The following is a 22,490-nucleotide window of genomic DNA, read 5'->3' on the forward strand; positions in this document are numbered from 1 at the left end:
AGACTCTCAAATGAAGAGCCACCTGGCGCTATAGGAGCCAACTCCTAGGGACCAAGGGGGCTTCGGCTGTCCCAATAAAATATTTGAGAGGGGCCCTCGAAGTTGATGGGCATTGCCATTCAAATGGTGTGCATGCACCATGTCATGTGATTATGCAGGGCAGGGCTTACCTCCCCCCCCCCCAATATCTTATTCAAGTTGGCACCCCTACCTGGCACTGAGAGTGATCTGGACCACATGGGTACAATCTGCTGCAGTTTTGATCTTCTGACCCCATTGTGAAGTGACTCAATTGTGAACTGACCTGTGGCACAATGCAGTTCACCAAAGTGATTTGTATATTTAAATGCAGCCAATGAAATTCTCACTGGGCAGTTTGCACCTCTCTACGTATGCTACTAGGTGAGTCAAGTGAACTAACTACAAGAAGAGAAAAAATCTGCTTCATTATTACTTCAGATGCTATCTATGATTTATTTTCTTTCGATGCAGAAACTGCAAATGTGCTGTTGCAGAGAAGCGTCCCTAAACAACCAGAAAGTTTGACAATGGTATTATTAAGTCTGATGGGAATGGGTGGGTGGGAGGCAGTGACTGGATTTGCAAGTTGCTACACAGTTAAGTCAATTTTAGATAAAATGCACCTGGGATGCACAGCAATTATTTGGATCTGTGTTGTGAATGCTCCAATATGTGATGCCAGCATGTTAGAAGGTGCAAGAACAGTGGCTGGTGCTGTTAGAAATGGAAGCCCACCATTGAAATCCTACCTCAACCACAGTGGGTGCAACCACTGTTTTTTTTTAGCAGCATGCTAGTTCCTCATCTCTAAAATGGAAAGAACTCCATGGAAACAAAATCAAATTGTGGTTTTCTCCCCTTGCTGTTTGAAGACAGAAGGTAGTGTTTTAATGCATGACATCTATGGGGCTGTGTTGTCTTTCGGTGATGTGTCATAGTTTCACTTCCAATGACATGGGATCTTTAACAGTCACCACAAAAGGATTTAATTCATTTTTGAGGGGAGGGTTGCGTGTGGGAACAAAGTGGGTTTTTAACATACAACATGAAACTTTTGAGCACTGGTCTCCATTGACTGGTTGAACATCCCCAACATATTGTTGGCCAAAGCCAAAATCACCTTACAAGATACTGGGCAGGTTTTGCTCGGATGTTAAAGACAAGTGGTGACAGGACTGAGCCCTGTGGCTCTCAGGCATATATGAGAGCTGCCTAGGGAGGGAAAGCAGCTGCCCATTATGCATCTCTTGGGACCTGTTAGAAAGGAATTAGTGTAGTCAGCTTAGCACCATTCTCTTGGTACTGACCGTGCTGGCAGAACTTCACAGTCGGCCATGCCTCGCTGCTGATAGATCAAGAGATAGCAGCGGCATGGCTGATTTCCTTTTTGTCATTTTCCACAAATGCCCAGTGCCCAGTCATATATGACTCATCTGGAAGAAACATCATTGCTGCTTTGCTTCTTGATTCACCTGGAAAATCTACAGCAGGGATGGGGAGCCCAAAGCCTGGATCCATGGGCAACCTTCTGGAGAGCCACTGGCCAGTAGTAGGGGAAGCCAGAAGCAAAAGTGGACAGAGCAATGGATGTGACTTCTATCTTTGTGCCATAGGCTACAGTCTAGCTGTGTAGAGCCATGTAGAGGGTTCTGCATCTCCCTCACCAATCCATCCTCCATCCAGGCAAACAAGAGGCGTTATCACAGTTCAAGGACACATGCCAGCCAGGCAAAAGTATTTGAGGGAAAGAGTAAGCAAGGTCATTGAGAGATGGGGCATTGGGAGAGGGGTGTGGCTGAGAAGGATATGAAGCCTGAGATACGTCCAAAGAGCCAGACCGAGAGACTTGGAGGGCTGCATTTGGTTCTCATATCCGATGTTCCCTATGCCTGATCTCCGCTATGGGTGCTTCAGATAGTTTGTCACCACTTTCTCAATTGCTTCCTAAGGTTTGGAAGACTATTAGCAAGGCCATGGGAATTGGGTTTGGATGTATTTTGATTGCACAGTTATTTATTTATCTTTCATTTTATTGAAAGACATATATAAGCTGCTTAAATATTTTAAGAATCTATGTAAAAAATAGTACAGTCATGCCTCATGTTACGTTTGCTTCATGTTAGATTTTTTCAGGTTGCGTCCTGCGGTGACCCGGAAGTACCGGAAAGGTTTACTTCCGGGTTTCGCCGCTCGCACATGCACAGATGCGCAAAATGATGTCACGCGCATGTGCAGAAGCGGCGAATCGCAACCCACGCATGTGCATGCACAGAAGCGCCACTTCGGGTTGCTTTCCTTTCATGTTGCGAACGGGCCTCCGGAACGGATCCCGTTCGCAACCAGAGGTACCACTGTATTTATCTTGCTTGTCTTGAGCCTTCTCGCAATGACCTCCACTAACTTGCAATACTCTAAAAGAGGATTCATCAAATTCATGGAGACTATGGCTGTCAGTGACTACAGTGGTACCTCGGGTTACATACGCTTCAGGTTACAGATGCTTCAGATTACAGACTCCGCAAACCCAGAAATAGTACCTCGGGTTAAGAACTTTACCTCAGGATGAGAACAGAAATCGTGCTCCGGCAGCGCGGCGGAAGCGGGAGGCCCCATTAGCTAAAGTGGTGCTTCAGGTTAAGAACAGACCTCCAGAACGAATTGAGTTCTTAACCCGAGGGACCACTGTACTTACTACAGTGGCTATGCTTTGTGTCTGCGGTTGGAGGCAGAAATGCTTCTACAAACCAGTTGCTGGAAACCACAGGACAGGGCCTGCTCTTGTGCTCGGTTCCTGCTTCGTGGTTTCTCACAAGCACCTGGTTGGCCACTGTTCACTACTAAGCCTGTTGTTCGTACTGAAGTTGAAAGATTTTGATTTGGTTAAGGTCACTTGTTAAGTTCGTGACAAAGAGTTCAGCTCATGTCTTTGGTGGTTTCACACCAAAATAAGAACATCGTTGTGTAGCCCATTTGGAAACGTCAGGTGTCAGAACTAGAGGAATCTGAGAGGAACATTAAAAGAAAAACAAACTCACAGAGACTATTCTAGAGTTATGGCAGGAAGACTCTAGCTGGCTATTCCTACGCATTTAGCAAGCTCTCAATTTCATTTTAACATCTGCAGTTTTGTGTAACTGGTGTTATTAGAGGCTTGTGTTAGAAGCATCATCGAAAGTCTCTTCAGGCATTAACATTAACATTGATTAAACAGGTGAGGGGGTGCAGGGAGCATGAGTATGCTAGTTCCATCTCCTTCCATAATCATTTCCATTGCCCTCTAACTTGTGGAGGGCGACTATCTGCAGCAGGGAATCTTCTATCCTTGTAGGGCTCCTTGTGTATCCACACGACGGGGTGAGCTCCCATTGCTCTGTCCCAGCTTCTGCCAACCTAGCAGTTCGAAAGCATGCCAATGCAAGTAGATAAATAGGTACCGCTTTGGCAGGAAGGTAAACAGTGTTTCTATGTTCTCTGGCTACTGTCATGGTGTCCTGTTGCACCAGAAGCGGTTTAGTCATGCTGGCCACATGACCCGGAAAAGCTGTCTATGGACAAACGTTGGCTCCCTCGGCCTGAAGCAAGATGAGCGCCACGACCCCATAGAAGCCTTTGACTGGACAACTGTCCAGGGGTCCTTTACCTTTACCTTTGTGTATTTTTGATCCCTGGAAAATTAGGGTTCTAACTTACACAGGGAGTCTCCATGACTGGAGAAGGCTGCTCACTGAATATAACTGCCTTCCACAATGATAGGAGATGGAGCAAGCACAGTCATGGATGTATATTCAGGTTTTATTTATTTATTTATTTATTTATTTATTTATTTATTTGGTACGGCAAATCTTGTAAATTGGAAGAAATCTTTTAGTGTAGCAGCACCCACACTTTGGAACACCCTCCCTGTTGATGTCAAGCGGGGTCTTTTACTCTTTGCTGTGCCTGCTTAAAACATTTTTTGTATAGGCAAACTTGTCGACATATAGATGTTGATTTGTTTTGATCTTTCTTAAATTTTAATTATTTAACACGTTTTTAATTGTTTTGATCAGCTTTTATAGATAATTTTAATATTTCCTGTAAACTGTTTAGAGATTTTACCACACTCAAGCAGCATATAAATGTTGTTAAATAAACAGATAAAATTTCATGTTACCTCCCACTTGTTTTTCTGTCACCCCGTTTTGCTTATATTATCCTGCCAGCATTCACAAGCTGAGTATGCTGGAGTAATAATACTGATAATTGCAGCGTCTCTTTTCATTTAAGACAAAATGCAGCAGGTGGTATAGTCCTCAATAGCGTCTCACTGATATATGAAATTTTCAAGTTTCTTTAAAAAAATTCAAAGTCAAGGGTTACTCTGGATATTCCAAAGTTGGCAAAATGTGAGCAGATGCTTTTTATTTATTTATTTAAAATATTTATGAATCACCCTCCCTCCAAAGAAGCTCAGGGCGATATACAATAACAAAAAAATCATGCTCTCTCCCTCTTTCTGCATCCACTCACACCCCAAAATCAATTTAAAACACAGAAAGAGATGATAAGAACAAGAGATGAATGATGAGAACAAAGCTAAATGTGGTAAAGTAGAGCCTATATTCTATGAAAATATTTATTTTCTGCTTAAAGCTATAGTAACATTTTTGATAACATCAAATAATTGACACATCATTTTTAAAAAACATCTTTTTAAAAAATTCTTTAAAATCAAAATTTCTTATTTTCAGACCTCTATTGGCTTTTCAACTGCTGGCAATAACTGAGCCCTTTGATTTTCATATAACTTCCCCCCACCATAGCAAAACTGGCATTTTCAGATTTTAAACCATCCTTGATGCCACCAATTTAACAAAAAGATTTAAAGTTTGAAGTTCTACTTTTATTTTTAGCCTTGCAACTAAAGTGGTGAGCAGCAGGGATTCTTAAATGGATAGCAATAGTTCAACTTTTGCCAGCCTGGTGCCCTGCAGATGTTTAAGCCTAAAACTTCTATCAACCCCAGCAAGCATGCCTTTTTTTTTAGTCCCAAAACATCTGGAGGGCACCAGTTTGGCAAAGGCTACTGTCGTTTATTGTTCCCTTGTTTCTGTTAATACAAAGTGATGGGCACTGCTCATATTTCATTCTTGGGAGGAATTTTTGGTACACACAGAACTTGAGCGACGATAGTTTGTTTTCATTCAGCATGCTCTCTTTTCTCTTAAATTCTCCTCTCTCTCTCTCTTACTGTGCATCCCAATTTTCACAGTCACAGAAATTTGACGCTGTGCTGTTAAATTGTTGATTAGTTCCTTTGTTGGTGTGTCTGATAAAACAAATGTGCGTGTCACCCAGTTTTAATCAGCTTCATTTCTTCCTAGTGAGACTTCAGGTTGGGTTTGTGTGTTGTTCTCTCTCCTCCCCCCCCCCCGCCCCGGCCTGCACTTTCTAATTGAAAACAGGGGTCTAGACAGTCGCCCTGGGACTTCTGTGCAAAGAGCTTTCTCAGTAGGCTGGCATCTCCCTGCAGATTGCATATCCACAGCCACAACCCCTCCCTTCCTGGTGCCATACAGACCTCCGCCCCCTGCAGTCCCTCAGGGAAATGTCTCCGCTGGTACTGGTTCCACCCCGCCTCATCCCACATTCCCATATCCTTCAGGCTACTGGAGAATCCTAATAAATATCTGCCACCCTTTTCTTTCTCCCCTGGCGAGACTCTTGCGCCTTTTTACGCTTGCACGGCGGGCAAATTGAGCCGTAAATATAAACTCTCGCCTGAGTCTTTCCCGCTGCTTTGCTCTGGTGCCAGGAAAAGCCGCAGTGGTTAAACTTCTTATCTGCCGTGCAGCTGCTGAAGGAACCAGGCCACAAGAAAAGCGGTGGGTTTAATTTAGTCTAGAGCGAGGGAAGAAATAAAAGAGAACAAGGTTCTCTCTCTGCGGGTGCACCTTTTAAGAGCTACTGTGGCCTATTTATGCCCTTCTCCTGTTATTAAGAAGATTAGGGTTGTTGTCGCACCACCCCGCATATAAGCTTTCTGATAAAATGCCATATGTTGCTATGCGGCTGACTACTGGAGGAGGAGGACCACACAGTTCAGCATGGGAACATGGACTCACCCAGACATGGCTATATATGTAATTGCCAAATTTTCCCCAAGCCTCACACTCCACACTCTTTTCCTTGGACCAAACTTCCTCATATTATCACAGAACCTCCAAGTGTCCCTATTCTCCAGGGACAGTCCCGGATTTACGGAAGTTGTACTGGTTTTTGATTGGTTCCTAGAATGTTCCTGATTTCTTTGGGACATCCTTATTTTCATCGGAGAAATGTTGTAGGATGTCCTCTAGGAGACTCTGTGAATAGAAGTAATGTTTTATTATGTTTTAATATATGTTGGAAGTCACCCAGAGTGGCTGGGGCAACCCAGTCAGATGGTTGGGGTATAAATAATAAAATTGTTGTTGTTGTTGTTGTTGTTGTTGTTATGGAATAGGACATCACTGTTTTCATCGAAGACATGTTGGAGGGCATGCTATCACCTCCACCTCCCCAGTTCATCTCTCTCTCTCTCTCTCTCTCGTTCCACCTCTCAACCATCCTGCTCTCTAGTTGCTCAGTCTGTCAGTTTTCTTGGCAGTGGGAAGCATGGTGTGTGTGTGTGTGTGTGTGGTGCAGGGGGAGGTGTGTATGTCCAGTCCAGTGGTTGCTTAGCAACCAGGATATGCCCCCACACCCTGCCCCATTCTCTTAAGCTTCATTGGTGTGGAAGGCAAAGGGAGGGTGAGGCAGTCAAGTAGATGAGAAGTGCTGAGCAGTGGTGGAGATGCCTGCTGGCTAGGATCTTTATAGCCTCCCATGGGGCTTGTAACCGCAGGATCTTGTGTCCCTTTTGGGCAGTGAATCAGAGCAGCTCAGCCCTCCTCAAAGCTGCATTCTGTCGTTCTTTTATTCCCTTTCTGTGCAGCTATTTTCCTCTCTCCCATGTTGTGCTTTATTTACTTTTTAATTATCAGAATGCTGTACAATTCATTTTCGGAGGGTGGGAGAAGAATGCTGTACAGCCCCTCTCCCTATCTAGACCTTTAAGAATTAGGCCAAAACCTCACCACAGCGCTTAACAAGGATACTAGTTCCGGTTTGAAACTGGCAAGGATGGTAAACATCCTGACTGTAACTAATAAATTGTACAAATCATCTTGTTCTCACCACACATCAATCAAAACACAACTGCCCTAAGCAGGGATGGGTTTTCCATAGTCTCAGAAAAACAGACTTTGATGTGGAGATACACCCAGACCAATGCTAACTGTGTTCATTCAGAGGGAATTCCCATTGCGTTCACAATCCATGGATCAATCCATGTTTAGGATCTCAGCTAATAACTCTAGGAGAATAACTCTCTGAGACAGCCATTAGTGCAAATTACATGCTGTTTTGCTTGCCGTTTGATGCCCATTTCAGTGCGCATGAGAGCGCATTAGCAAGTATACTTGCTTCCTGTTAAACTACATAATTGCCTGTCAGGTGAAAGTTGTTACAAGAATAAGGCATAATAGTGAATCAGACATGCTGCTTTAAACTCAATTATTTTTTCATTTTAGAATTAGGACAACCTGCCTACCTCCAACTTGCATGCTTTTGAAAAACATGTGTGTTTCTCATGCTGGCTCTTGTCACAGCACGGCCTACTCTTTCTGCAACTGCAGTGTCGACCCCCGGAGTTTCTGTTAACATTGCAGAGGTTTTTAGGTGCATTCTCAGTTCATGTTGGAACTGAAAATCCAGTCATGTTTGAAACTGTGGGCCTCTCCAGATGTTCTTTTTCTTGTGCATTCATGGTTATTTGTGCTCATGATGGTATTGGGGCTTTTGTACATGATCTTGCTTTGGTTTCCGCTCCCACCTGCTAAAAGTTTGGGGCAGACATACTGCTTTGTCAGTCCAATCAGTGCATGTGGCTTAGTTGCCTGCTGAAATCCAGTAACTGTTTATACCACAAATATTGCTGGCTTTTTTTTGGTCCTGCTTCTGTTGCCCTATAGCACAAGAGTCCCTGTCCAGATGGCAATAATGTGGTAATATTGGAGACACACCACCAAACAACTAACAGAACAGAATGATGCGTGGACAGCCCAGTGCAAATCCACAACTAACACGCTATTATTGTCTCAATGTCATGTTGCAGAGAGTACAGTGGTGCCTCGCAAGACGAAATTAATCCGTTCTGCGAGTCTCTTCGTCTTGCAGTTTTTTCGTCTTGTGAAGCACAGCTATTAGCGGCTTAACGGCTTAGCGGCTATTAACGGCTTAGCGGCTTAGCGGCTTTAAGAAAAAGGAAACAAACTCGCAAGAACTCGCAAGACGTTTCGTCTTGTGAAGCAAGCCCATAGGGAAATTCGTCTTGCGGAATGACTCAAAAAACGGAAAACCCTTTCGACTAGCGAGTTTTTCGTCTTGCGAGGCATTCGTCTTGCGGGGCACCACTGTACCCACAAAAAGCCACCAATCCGCTCCCTTCTTAAAAGTTAGGGCCTCACTAGCTTCCTCCCTTTGTGAATAATAGGCCTGTGAGGGGTGGGAAGGTGTGGAGAACTTCAATTAATTGTGTGCTTTCAATGCTTTCCAATAATTTCATTATCCTGTAATTGCACGGATCTTTGCCTAACATGTTTATATGCCCCTCTTTGTTTTGTTTTGATCCCGGGGAAGGTGGATGTCCACTGCTTCATCCTCTGCTTCTTCTTCCTCCTCTGCAGACTTGGGGACCAGTTCTACAAAGAAGCCATTGAACACTGCCGCAGCTACAATTCCCGGCTATGTGCTGAACGCAGCGTCCGTCTTCCTTTCCTGGACTCGCAGACAGGGGTAGCTCAGAATAACTGTTACATCTGGATGGAAAAGAGGCACCGGGGACCAGGTACACATTGTTTATCAGTGGCATGGAGGACGCACAGAGTTCTGCTACCAGGAACTTTGAGAAGCCACACGCAGGAGGGCCTGCCTGAAAGGATACGCTTGGAAGGGATTCCTTTTGTTAACTGCAGAAGATGAGTAAACCCACTGGAGACTGGTGCTTATTGGGACTGGTGGGGCGGAAGGCAGGGAGCCCAACAGCTGGTGAAGCCACAGCCAATGACAGGCAGAGCCAGCTAATGCCTATTTGGTCTCCATTCTCCTCCCTGTTGGGTTCTACAAATGCAAAGTTGAGACTAAGGAGGAGGAGGATGACAGGCAGGTCTACCTCCTGGACTATCTGTAACTAAGAAGGCTGGGAGGCAGGAGGGGGCTGGCTGAGGTTGGTGGGGCACTGTCCCATTTCCCTTACTAGACCAGCCTCCACTGAGGAAGCCCTAACTATTCCTTCGCCCCCATTCACTGTCACTAGAGAGGATTGCTTGACATGTTGTTTCCTTCTGATGCAGCATCATCTCAGCCCCTTCATTTCTATTGATCTTCATTGCATAAGTGCAATGGAAAGTGAATGGGAAATGGTTTTAAGTAAGAGTTGCGAGGGAAAGGCATCCGTACGTTGTTACTGATACACTTGAGAATAATGAACCTTATTTCTCAGAAGGTAAAATGCATTAGTGGCGTGCTTGCAATTTTAAAGTGACTTTACCATTGCCCGTTTCAGAAAGCGATAGGGAGTGCCTTGTTCCCTCCTTGCACATACCATAAAAGTTTAACATGTTAATAGTAATGCAAGGAGCAAACTATCCCTTACATACAATTCTAGATACACCCCACCATTTTAAAAATCGAAACCAGCTGTTTCGGAGTGGGAGGAAGTTGCGTGCTGCACTTGCGCAGCCTTGCTGAACTCAGCCTGCTATTGGCTCTGGTGCCACTTACTGCTGACTGCCCAGTCCTCAACCAGTAGTTCCAGTGGGCACCAGCCACTGCTGCAGGTTCAGGAAAAGTATGGGATAGAGTCCTGGGGGACCACACTCCATATGAAAGAAAGCTAAGGTGCCAAAGAGTAGGGCTGCAACCCAGCTTTCTTTCTACTATACAAATTTTACTAAATAAAATTTACTACTATCATAATTTTACTAAACAGCCTCTGGCTACTTGCACTCTGAAGTGGCCCAGGGACCTGAATGCACAGATTGGCTCTGGGTATTGTTTTCTTCAAGTGTTACGCACTGTACTTCTGAATAGCACTGTGTCCAGTGAACAATTCTTTCCCATTCATTCTCCTCTTTAGCATATGCACTTGAAATATATTCATTATACGACAGGGAGGGGGAACCATTCCTTTGTTGCATCACCTTACTTTCGTACAGTTCTCTTAATAAATGCTGTATCTCATGGCAAACAGTTGAGGGTTAATTTCACACAGTACTGCATATAACTCCTTTCCTCTCTTCCCCCCTCCCCCCCAGCAACCTTTCACTTTAGCTCTGAGTTATGACTCTTCTACACTAATGAGATAAACAACATAACTCATTGCGGGTCCCGCTATTTCCTTTATAATCAAATGGTTAGAACCTTCTGTGGTTGCCCTATAAGGCACTGAATTGTGAGGCAACTCTGGAGAACAAAGAAGATAAAAAACAGCAACCATGCATGTATTCTCACGTATGTGGTGCCCATGTCAAAACTGGGGAGATCCTTGCAACAGTAAGAAATGACTGTCTTCCTGGACTTGCCTTCTAAACTTCTGTTTGCAGAAGAATTTAAAAAAGAACGCCATACTTCTTTTGGGAAATTATATTGCAGTGGCTAGGCTCAACACATCCCTTTCCTGTTCCAAATTCAGTAGACTCTGCTTTTGAAGATAACACGAGGTTACTTCAGATTAGCAAGATTATGTAGTAGGACTGCTTGTTAGCATACAGTCTCGTCAATTAGGAAAGGAAAAGCAGATTTTTATGTAGGGCATTTCCCATCCCTGTTGTGCCTCTTTCTACTGTAGCTGCTAGGGGTTATCTGCCCAATCAGCTTTTTGAGTTTGAAAGCTTTATGCCTGGTATGAAACAGGGACAGGCGATTGAGGGGTTGTTTATCTCCCCCCCTTCCCCCCTTCCATTTTTTTCTCAGGATGTTAAGTATAAGGTGTTCAGCTACAGAAACAAAACAAAAAAGCCCACCCCACAATGCTTCATTGCAGCCATGTCTATTTACATTAACTGGAACAATTGCTGCTTGCCCCAAGTGGGCTGGTAAGTATCCTGGCACCCTACTTTAACATGTGCTGCATCTGCGTTTCCCCCTCACCCCCATTGCCATTATTCTCCTCCTCTAGATCAATGCTTTTAAGCTGCCAGTTGCTGCTGCTGCTGCTGTTCTGACCAGGGAACTTTTGCCTCCCCAACCTTAAAAAGACAGCCACTCTCAGTTTGAGTGACCTAATTCTTCGTTGATGGATAATGTTGTAGAAGAATGTAACTCTCCGTGGTGCAAAGCTATATAAATGGCACTTTCAAAGTGAGAAGGAGATTGCCAAATGCCCCTTATTTTAAAGACAGGCGGTCTTTTCACAAGGGATGTTGTCTTTGTTCCAGAGTGATAGCCTTATAGCACTTAATATGGGCCCCTTATTTCGGGTTTTAGATGCAATACAACACTGAAGAGAACTGAAACTGCGTCTCTGCAGTGACAGGTATTTCTGAACTTTTGATCTCACAACCCTGTAGAAGAGAGAAGAGGTGGAGGGAGAAACTTTGCAATGCCTTTTTGCCCATTTCATTCCACTTCATGTGTCACTTTGAGCTAATCAAGTGGGAAAGCTCATAGTGAATGAATCAGCTGTTGGTTTCCACATCGCCTGAAACATATAAGCTTCCTCTAAAGAGTGCCTGGTGTTCCTTCAGTCACAGGTGACACTCAGAGGCCAGTCCTAAACAAATGTTTTCCCTAGAGCTGACTTCTCCAGCCAAGTGCCCTATGGGTGTTTTGTTGTGGCAAATGGGGTAGGACAGAGCAGTGGCAGCACCCCACCAGATGTGTTGTAACCAGCATGCTAGCTGGGACTCATGGGAGTTGTAGTCCAAAACCTCTGGAGGGTACCAGCCTGGGGAAGGCTGCTCTCAAGCAAGTGGTGGCTATGAGTATGAGCTTCCATTCATCTCTGGAATTACCCACTGTTGCCACTATCAACATTTTCTTAGTATTTAGTAAAACAAGTAGGTCATATGGAACAAAAGCAGGGTAAATTAACTTATATGTTAAAAGTAGCTGCCTTGACATTACTTGTGACCCTGTAGTTGTCAGACTGAATAAAGGACTGGATTCCTCTGTCTTAATTATTCTGCAGGAGGAAGGTATGTAGGGAATGTCATTTCCCCATATCTATCACAGTAGTATGAAGAGTTCCACTCTCTGAAGATGCCATTAAGGGTACAGTGGTGCCTTGGTTCCTGAACGGCTTGGCTCCCGAACAAATCGGCTCCTGAACGTCACAAACCTGTTTGCGAACTTTTTTTGGAAGCCGAATGTCCAACGTGGCTTCCGTTGGAAGCTCCTGCAGCCAATCAGCAGCTGCGGCTTGGTTTTTGAATGATTTCAGGAGTCGAATGGACTCTGGGAATGAAAGTTCGAGAACCAAGGTACCAATGTATACCTACACAAAAATATTTTTGCAGAATCTATTATAGACATGCATACAGTGTTACTTCGGTTTAAGAACAGTCCTGTTTAAGAAGGATTCAGTTTGCAAACTCTACAAAACCAGAAATAGTGTCCCAGTTTCAGAACTTGACCTTGGTCTAAGAATGGAATCCGAACGGTGGAAGGGCACCGGCGGCAGGAGGCCTCATTAGGGAAAGCGCGCCTCGGTTTCAGTTTTAAGGAGGGAGTTCCGGAGCGAATTAAGTTCATAAACCGAGGCACTACTGTACTGTGAAAAGTTGATGGATCTGACTTGGTGCTGTGTGCTGGATCATGTTCCTCATCTCACCTTTTCTATATATTCAGAGGTACTGCGACTGTGTTTTCAATGAGATGGTAAGCATGTTTCTGGCCTGTACCACTTCAGGCTGCAAGTGCTGGCTTACGTGGCTGAATACTCTTCCAAACACACAAATAAAAACCACTGCCCATCGAAAACTAGATGTCAAAGATGAGCCTTGGCTACATGCTAGTTTTCTAAGTTATATATAAAAAATATATATTTAAAAATTGTCTGGGGAGCTCTTAGTAATGTGGTCCCCTAGTTGCAGTGTAAAGTGGTGCAGGTCTTAATTTATCAGCCCAGTGGTAAAACTTGGTGTGACACTGCATTGTAGCTGCCATTTGCCCCACTGGGGTAAATGCATAGATATCACATGGATTCTGGTAAGTGTCCACCCCCACTCTACAAATACCCAGAGAGGGAGGGTGAATTTACTTGGAAGGAGGCACAGTGGGGAGGTTTTGCTGCTATTGAGAAGAACTTCTGGATCACTTTTGGTTGGTTCCTGAAAAAAGGCTTGAGTTTCCTCCAAAACCTCACATGCAAGTCTGTACACTACTGCTCTCCCAGTCAAGCACAGCATCATCTAATGGTGCATCTAGGTGGCAAGTACATTCTGCCCATGCTCCTTCTTTGCCACAGCGGGTTGTTGAGTCATTCAGCTATGAATTCATAGAAACTCCCCAGGGGAATGGTAGGGATTTCTCTCTCGCCCGCAAACACCTCTGAACTCAATTTAGGAATATAGTTGTGATGAAGAAACAACATTTGTAATCCCTGCAATTAAAGTAGTCTGGAAGAGCCCTAGGACTTAATGCAGATTAAAATAGCATAGCATTCTTGAGCTCTCTTTTCATACAATTTTTAGATGATATAAAGTGGGATTCCCCCCTCCCCCCTCAACAGGCTTTCTGTTCATGCTTATGGGCTTAAGTGAATAGTCTCAAAGCTGTGACAGGGCCCTTCAGAATTCATAGCAAAAAGGCGAGTCCTTGCATTTCCTCTGTGGGTTGACCACATATTTTCTGTAGAGTCTGAATGTCTTCTGTACCTATGTGGTAAACATACCAAGGGAACATAGTCAACTGTAGTTCTCCAGTTTTTTGTTTTTAAACCATGTCCACAAAACATTATAGAAGGGGCCCATGGTAATAATAATAATAATAATAATAATAATAATAATTTATAATTTATACCCAGCCCATCTGACTGGGCCTCCCCAGCCACTCTGGGCGGCTTCCATAAAAACCAAAAATACAGTAAAATATCACACGTTAAAAACTTCCCTGAACAGGGCTGCCTTAAGATGTCTTCTGAATGTCAGGTAGTTGTTTATCGCTTTGACATCTGCTGAAAGGGCGTTCCACAGGGCGGGCGCCACTACCGAGAAGGCCCTCTGCCTGGTTCCCTGTAGCTTTGCTTCTCGCAATGAGGGAACCGCCAGAAGGCCCTCAGCGCTGGACCTCAGCGTCCGGGCAGAATGATGGGGGTGGAGACGCTCCTTCGGGTATACTGGACCGAGGCCGTTTAGGGCTTTAAAGGTCAGCACCAACACTTTGAATTGTGCTCGGAAACGTACTGGGAGCCAATGTAGGTCTTTCAAGACCGGTGTTATATGGTCTCGGCGGCCACCCTCAGTCACCAGTCTAGCTACCGCATTCTGGATTAGTTGTAGTTTCCGAGTCACCTTCAAAGGTAGCCCCACGTGGAGTGCATTGCAGTAGTCCAAGCGGGAGATAACCAGAGCATGCACCACTCTGGCGAGACAGTCCACAGGCAGATAGGGTCTCAGCCTACGTACCAGATGGAGCTGGTAAACAGCTGCCCTGGACACAGATTTGACCTCTGCCTCCATGGACAGCTGTGAGTCCAAAATGACTCCCAGGCTGCGCACCTGGTCCTTCAGGGGCACAGTTACCCCATTCAGGACCAGGGAATCCTCCACACCTGCCCGCCTCCTGTCCCCCCAAAACAGTACTTCTGTCTTGTCAGGATTCAACCTCAATCTGTTAGCCGCCATCCATCCTCCAACCGCCTCCAGACACTCACACAGGACCTTCACCGCCCTCACTGGTTCTGATTTAAAAGAGAGGTAGAGCTGGGTATCATCCGCATACGGTTGAATAATTATAATGTGTCGTGTTGCTGGCAAGGAGCATATGAACTGGGTCAGTTAGTAACTATTGTCCCAATAATACAAGGAAATTTGTGACAAAAGGACAGGTTGATAAATATGGGGCAGAACTCCTAGCAGCTTAGTTCCCACCCACCAGATGGGAGCGCAAAATGCCTCTGACTGTGGACCTGAAGACCATGTTCTGCAACCACTTCTCTTCCTAGTACTCAAGGGAAACCAGTGTAGTTCAGTTCACCACAGCCCATTTCCTTTCTTATAGAAATGTTCTTAGATATTTTTTTAAGCCTGTGCAGACCAGAGAGGACATACAGTTGGTGGAGTTCCTCACCTTTGACGAATCCCCAGATGGAGAACAACATATTTTCTTCTTCTTCTTATGATTTATTAAATAGCCTCCTTACCCTAGGGTAGAAGTTTAAAGCTCACTTGCAGTAGCTTGATACAGTTGATTCCAGAGAGGTTGCGATTTCTAACCTGTTTGTGAATCACTCCAGAGTTTGTCAGCCTTGAGAGGAGGAAGGGTGGGCCAGCCTAATTGCATGCAAACCTCTCTTGTCAGGAAGTGTGGATGCTTCAGAATGAAAGCTACAGTTAGATCTGCAAAATTTGACACCCCCATCTCCATTTGCTTATGGTGAACTTTTGAGAGAGAGAGAGACAGAGAGAGAGGCAGAGACAGAGACAGAGACGACAGAGACAGAGAGAGATTTATTAAGGGTTAAAAAAATCATTACGCTCGTTATCATTGTCCATATTGGAAAATACATATTTATTTAGAAACTTGCCAATAGTTCCATTTTTTTTACTTGGTTCCCATATCTGGGTCATTCTTTCACATTGCAGCTATTTAGCATGGTCACATTAATTGTGAATCACCACCGGCAGCGTCCAACATGCTGAAATAATCTCCACAATATTTTATGTGTGTTTTTGCAACTGTTTCACATATAGCATGCTTGACAGCCATGCTATCTAATATTCAGAGTCTGCTACAGCTTGATGATGGTGGGGAGATCACCACAGGGTTGTGTGCAGGTGTGTGTGTGGTGAACCTCTCTCAATAAATTTGATTCTTTATGGTGGCATCGTTTAGCACTAACTTCTCCTCAGGGAATGGAAAGGGATTTTTTTAAAGCAAAGTTGGCTGGTACAGTCAAATCTTATTCAGTGGTGGGCTGTATATGCATGTGTGGTGGCTATGCCCAGTTTGGAAATCGTTCTGAGATAATAGAATCTAATATTCCCACAGAAACTCTTGTTTGAGTTTCTGTTATATAGCCTAATGTTCTAGGAAAGTACCAGGATCTTAAATGCCGTGGAAAAACCAATTTCTTTCTCACTAATGGCAGCAAAACTAAGAGCCTAGTCCTATGCTTTACTGAGCAGCTGTGATCATCCCCCAGTGATTTCAGAGCCCAGGCAGGTTCATGTGGGACAATACGGTCCTTCAGATCTCTTGGACCTAAGCCATATAGGGCTTTATAGGTGTTATTTATTTATTTATTTATTTATTTATTTTATATACCACCCTTCATCTGAGGATCATAGGGTGGTTTACACAGGGTGATTTTCAGAATAAAAACAAAAAAAGTAACACACTGACAAACAAAACAGCAACCCCTCTCCTAGTTTAAAAAGCCATAGGTTGTTTAATTAGCCAAAGGGCTGAGAGAAGAGGAATGCTTTCACCTGGCGCCTAAAGATGTGCAATGAAGGTGCCAGGTGAGCATCCCTGGGGAAAGCATTCCACAAATAGGAAATGAGCATTTCACTGCAGAAAAAAGGCCCGTTCTTGTGTTGCCACCTTCTGGACCTCTCATGGAGGAGGCACACGAAGAAGAGCCTCAGATGGTGATCACAGGGTCTGGGTTGGTTCATATGGGGAGAGGCGGTCCTTGAGGTATTGTGGTGCTGAGTCATTTACAGCTTTATAGGTCAAAAACCAGCACTTTGAATTGGGTCTGGAAAGTAATTGGCAGCCAGTCCAGTCAGGCCAGGATCGGTGTTGTATGCTCAAACCATCTTGCCAAATTCTGCACCCGCTGAAGTTTCTGATCCATCTTCAGAGGCTGCCCTATGTATAACACATTGCAGTAATCTAACCTAGAGGTTACCAGAGCATAGACAACAGAAGTTAGGCTATCCTGGTCCAGATAGGGGTGCAGCTGGACCACCAGCCAAAGCTGATGGAAGGCAACTGCACACTTCAGAGGACACCTGACCCTCAAGTGACAGCAAAGGATCCTGATGTACCCCAAGCTGCGTTCCCGCTCCTTCAGAGGGAGTGTAACCCCATCAACAGCAGGCAATCTCCCATCCATCCTGTTTAGGGAATCACCCACTAACAGTGCTTCAGTCTTATCTGGATCGAGCGCTTTGAATTGTGCTCGGAAACAGCCAACGTTGTAGCAAGATTTATTATACAGGTTATTTCCAAGCTAAATTCAACATTCTGCTGCTGAAATATAAATTCCTATGTGGTTTTGACCTGAGATGCCATGTAGGAATGGAGGAGAAATTTGTGTGGCCTGCATTTTAAAGCAAATCAACCTGAGCCCCCTCCTCACAGTCGGAGCTGAGTTGGGTAAAGACTCCAGAGACAACATTTTTAGAATCAGGAAAATTTGCTGGATACTACAGCATTACTATTTGCATGCCAGGAAAATAGCTTTCCAACCCCCTGCCCCCAGCCTCTTAAATATTTTAAGTTGAAAATATTTTAATGTGTTGATCCGGTAAAGTCTTCCCTGAAATCTTTATTGTGAAAGGTGCTATCAAAACCCATCATGGTTCATTCCACTCCTCCTTTCTGAAATGATACCCAAAGGTAGGATGCAAGCAAAGGTTGCCTTCAGGCCAAAAGAGCTGCTTCCTCTTGCTTAATTATAAATTTAGCCCTGTGTGGGTCACCCGACAGAGACAGATCTAAGAACTAACTCCTGCAAAAAGAAAGAAAGGAAAACCACAAAATCCCGCCAGTACCAGCTCTGTCCTTTCATCTACTGCTGGGACTATGACCCCCAAGAGCATCAACCATATTATCAAAGCCACATTCACTAGAGCATTCTTCAGTGCCTGTCAGCGATGCTCCTGTGGCACGCCCACGAGCCAAGCAGTTCACCCTCTAAGTGAGAAAATGAATGGACATGAATAATAGGGTATTAGAAATGGAAATGTCCAAGTGGAGCACTTTTCAGGCTCCCTGGGGGGTTCTGTCTCTGACCTTAAGATTGCCATGCTTAAACAGAAAGGCTTAGAAGAGAATTAGACTGAGAAGGTGCCCAATTAGAGTTGGCTTACAATTTTGCTACTGTATCTCTTGGTCTAAATAAGGGCTATAAAAAGTAATTGTCCCCCACATGATAGCTGCTTTTGTGCTTTGATGTTTCAGCAAACGCAGAACCCTGCTAGGTTCCATGCTTTTTGGGGGAAATCGTTAAATCTTACCTTGTTAACCTAGTTTTTGCTCCCATGCACCTCCACCCATGTGTAGTTATCGGCTCTTGCAGTCTTTTACCTATTGCAGCTCATGCTACAATTAACAGGTAGCCCTGCAGGACTCATTTGTCTTTTGTACTGGCCAAAAGCAGAAGAACATAAATTCTAGACTATATTATAATACTATATTATGTCTCTTCATTGATTTATTTTAAATGCCACATTTTTTTTCTTGCCACACCAATTTTGTTTGTCACACTGTTGCTATTATTGTTAGTATACAGTGTTCCAGATCAGTACACAAGGTTACTTTGCTAAAAGGCTACCTTTTTACATATTACCATTTTCTCTTGGTTTTCTAATACCTATTGGGCATTCTTGCAGCAAACCAACCGATTTTCAATGCGCAGTCCACAAACTTGTCGGGATTCTTTTTTTGAGTTGTCATGCTGTAACTCTGGATTCTGCAAAATGCAGCAACAAACTCGTTTCTCCTGCAGAGGAAAACAAAACCTAAGCCGTGTCTGCATTAAACTTCAGAAATTCACATCCATGAGCCCATCTTGACATCATGCGCCCCAGGCAAGCCTCCTCTGGTGCCACTTACCATGTCGCAACTGCTGCTTGCCAATGTTCTCCCAAGTAAATCTTACAGTAAGAAGACTGTCGTCTCATGCCTACTCAGAGATAAACTCTACTAGCTTTCTTTAGCAAGCTTAGACTTTGTTCACACTCCCATTGGCTGTACACTCACTGCGTTTCCAGTGCTGGGTTTTTAATCAGTGTTCACAAGGCGTTATCCAAAATGCATATGTATGCTGTACATTGTTATAAAATACTACTGTTTGATGCATTGTTTATCAAACCAACTTCACATCAGTTGCAGTCCTTAAGCTGCCCGTAATTCATCTCTAGCCAAGGTGTGAGCACCTTTGCGTAGGGTAAAGACATCTCTGCCTATCAATGTTCCCTGGTGTGTAGACACACACAAAAACAAATCAAACACTAAGGCAGGTATGTTGATGTGAACAGGTGGTGGGGCGGGGGGAGCTGTGAAACACACCAGGGGGGGAAATCACTACACTCCAAGGCAGTAATGTGAACACACCCTGTGTCTACATGAGATTTGCATTCAAATGTGCATGCTGTAAATCAACCTGCTATGAGCTGTTCTGGATTCATACCATTGTGCAGCTGAGTGGTGTTAGGGATGCTGTGGACCCATTGCTAGCATGATTAATATGCCGCATGATTTTGGGACCACTCCTGGTGCTGGGGCATCTAGCATCGCACTTGCTACATCCAGTGACATCCAGCTATGGAAAGATGCTAAGGAGTTTTGCAAGGCTCTAGTTGGCTATAATTTTGAAGAGGTGCTAAAAACCCTTCAAAGACAAGATGTAATGAAGTATAATTCCAGAGGTGAAGAAAGAGTGAGATTCTAGCAAGGCTAATGATGATTTGACAGTGAAACAAAATTGTGTGTGTTTTAATTGTTGTTTTCGTTTCCTTCTAACCCTCAGGATTAGCACCAGGTCAGCTCTACACGTATCCCGCTCGTTGTTGGCGCAAAAAGAGACGTTTGCATCCTCCTGAAGACTCCAGGCTGAAGTTACTGGAGATTAAACCTGGTAGGTACTCCTCTCGATGTAACTTCATGACTCTGGCAGGCACAACCTCAGGGCTTTTGAACTTGCCTTTCTGTCTTTGCCTCTCTCCTGTTTGCAAGCAGATAATTTTGCTAAAATCCATTGTGTTTTTTAAAAGGAAAAAGCCATTCATTCTTAATTTAAGTGCGGCTGTAATTTATACCGGTCTTGAAAGACCAACATTGGCTCCCAGTACATTTCCGAGCACAATCCAAAGTGTTGGTGTTGACCTTTAAAGCCCTAAACGGCCTCGGCCTAGTATACCTGAAGGAGCGTCTCCACCCACATCGTTCTGCGCGGACGCTGAGATCCAGCGCCGAGGGCCTTCTGGCAGTTCCCTCACTGCAAGAAGTGAGGTTACAGGGAACCAGACAGAGGGCCTTCTCGGTAGTGGCGCCTGCCTTGTGGAACGCCCTCCCATCAGATGTCAAAGAAATAGACAACTAGAAGACATCTGAAGGCCGCCCTGTTTAGGGATGTTTTTAATGGCTGATGTTTTAATGTATTTTTAATATTTTGTTGGAAGCCACCCAGAGTGGCTGGGGAAACCCAGCCAAATGGGTGGAGTAGAATTATTATTATTATTATTATTATTATTATTATCATCATCATCATCATCATCATCATCATCATCATCATCTTTATTAATATTATACTGTGGGGAACTGCAGTATTTATGTTGGGGCCAAGTGTTTTTCTCAATTTTAACAATTGACGTTTGGGTGGGAGGGCAATGTATCTCCTGAGTGTTATGCCTCATGATGGCATATCCTAATAAATATTTGCTAAGGCTCCATTCATCCATTACAGCCATAGCATGGTTGTCTGTGAAACAACTGTGGGTGCAATTCCATATGGGAAAATATTTTTGTGTGTTGTAGTTTCCTACATAGTTCAACAGATAATCACAACCACCTGAAAAAAGTAGTCATGCAGCTCTTGCAATGCAATGTGTAGGAAATCCTTCAATAATGTGTGTGTGTGCTTATATGCATGGTGTCTCACAAGGAATCATGGGAACTGTAGTTTTCACTGAACTGAAGGCATTCCATGACAGTGACACACCTTGAATGTAGATTGTAAACCGGAGAACAAGTACCGTCCTAGTGTTGACATTTGTAAATGATATAAAAATGCTTCAAACAAATACTTAAGTAAATAAAACAATATAAATGCGTATGTATGCGTTCCTTTATATTTCCAGCTTTGCTGTTTTCTGATTTCCTCCTCATTGCCAAGCTATTAAGAAATGAAGAAGGGAAGAATCCTTGTGCTTCTTTATTGTTAGCAGTTAAAGACAGTTAAAGCACTAGCAGTTTCTAGTGCTTAAATCTTCGTCAGAAGGAGGGTGTTCTCATACTGTTCAGTTTTGGAGAGGAGGAGCACCTGGATGTTTAATTGTATCTTTACTTGCAGGATTTACTCTTGATAAAATCCCACAAAAGTGGCAGCCTCTTCTGGGCAAACAGGAAGACTCCAATCCCTATTGCAAGCCACATAGAACAAAACTGGTGTGTGTGTGTTGGTGTGTGTGTGTGTTTTCTCATTTGTTCAGATTCAGTTTTATTCAGCAGAGAGAGAAGACCCAGTGGTAAAGAATAGGTCTCCTATGTTTGAACCATTGCAAAATTGGGCATATTTGGATCTTAATTTGGCTTAATCACATTTGCCTTCATCACAGAAAGTAGCCAGATGGTCAGTAATGGAAACCAAACTAAAGTCTGTTTAGGATACTAACTGAGATGTGTAATAAATCTAACCGCACAATCCTAATATCTAATCTATCTATAGCATGCTCAACACTGTCCGTATAGCATAAATATCAAACACTTAGTCATGTCTCAGCCACAAAAAATAAAGTATTTAATGAATAAACCCAAAAGCCTTTTTTCACATTAGCATGTTTCCACAACTCCTCCCTCCAGCCATACAGTAGAAAATGGGAAATCTCTCTGAAACCAAATGTCATTGTCCAGCACTGCACAATTTAATTTATGTGTCTGTCTGTACGTACTCATTTAACAGTAATTATGGACTCTTTTATCTACTGTGATCAAATGCTAAGTAGCTGTTTTCGAGTGCCCTTTGACTATGGTATCCTGGGAGGGTTGTTCACTCTGATGCTGTAAGATAACATGATCAAGAGTCTGGTGATGTTAATTCTTGTCTGAAAAGAAAACCCAACAGAGTCATATTAAACATTTATTTATTATGGCAGAAACAATGTCTAAGTTCATCCGCAGTATCAACTTGAAATAGTGATTTAGTCACATTGTGTTCTAGAAAGTATTTAGGAATTGCAAATAGTTATCTGTGAAAAATCAAGGAAAGGTTTTTGGAGGAGAGAATGTGTCAGAAG

At 43.7% G+C, this 22,490-nt stretch overlaps 1 protein-coding gene across 3 annotated transcripts in view; it reads left to right on the top strand.

Moving 5' to 3' along the window:
• The window catches only part of DPF3 (double PHD fingers 3), a 182,721-nt gene that overhangs the window by 74,564 nt on the left and 85,667 nt on the right, over window positions 1-22,490 (top strand). For all 3 annotated transcript variants that reach the window (XR_003706047.2, XM_028724639.2, XM_077927461.1), the window contains exons 2-3: window positions 8,769-8,929; window positions 20,006-20,113. Coding sequence is in view for 2 of the 3 variants with exons in the window: in XM_028724639.2 (XP_028580472.1) it covers window positions 8,769-8,929; window positions 20,006-20,113 (269 nt within the window). In the remaining variant the exon portion in view is untranslated. The remainder of the gene's footprint in view (window positions 1-8,768; window positions 8,930-20,005; window positions 20,114-22,490) is intronic.

This window comes from Podarcis muralis, chromosome 1, assembly GCF_964188315.1.
Source record: "Podarcis muralis chromosome 1, rPodMur119.hap1.1, whole genome shotgun sequence".
Classification (NCBI taxonomy): Eukaryota; Metazoa; Chordata; class Lepidosauria; order Squamata; family Lacertidae; genus Podarcis; species Podarcis muralis.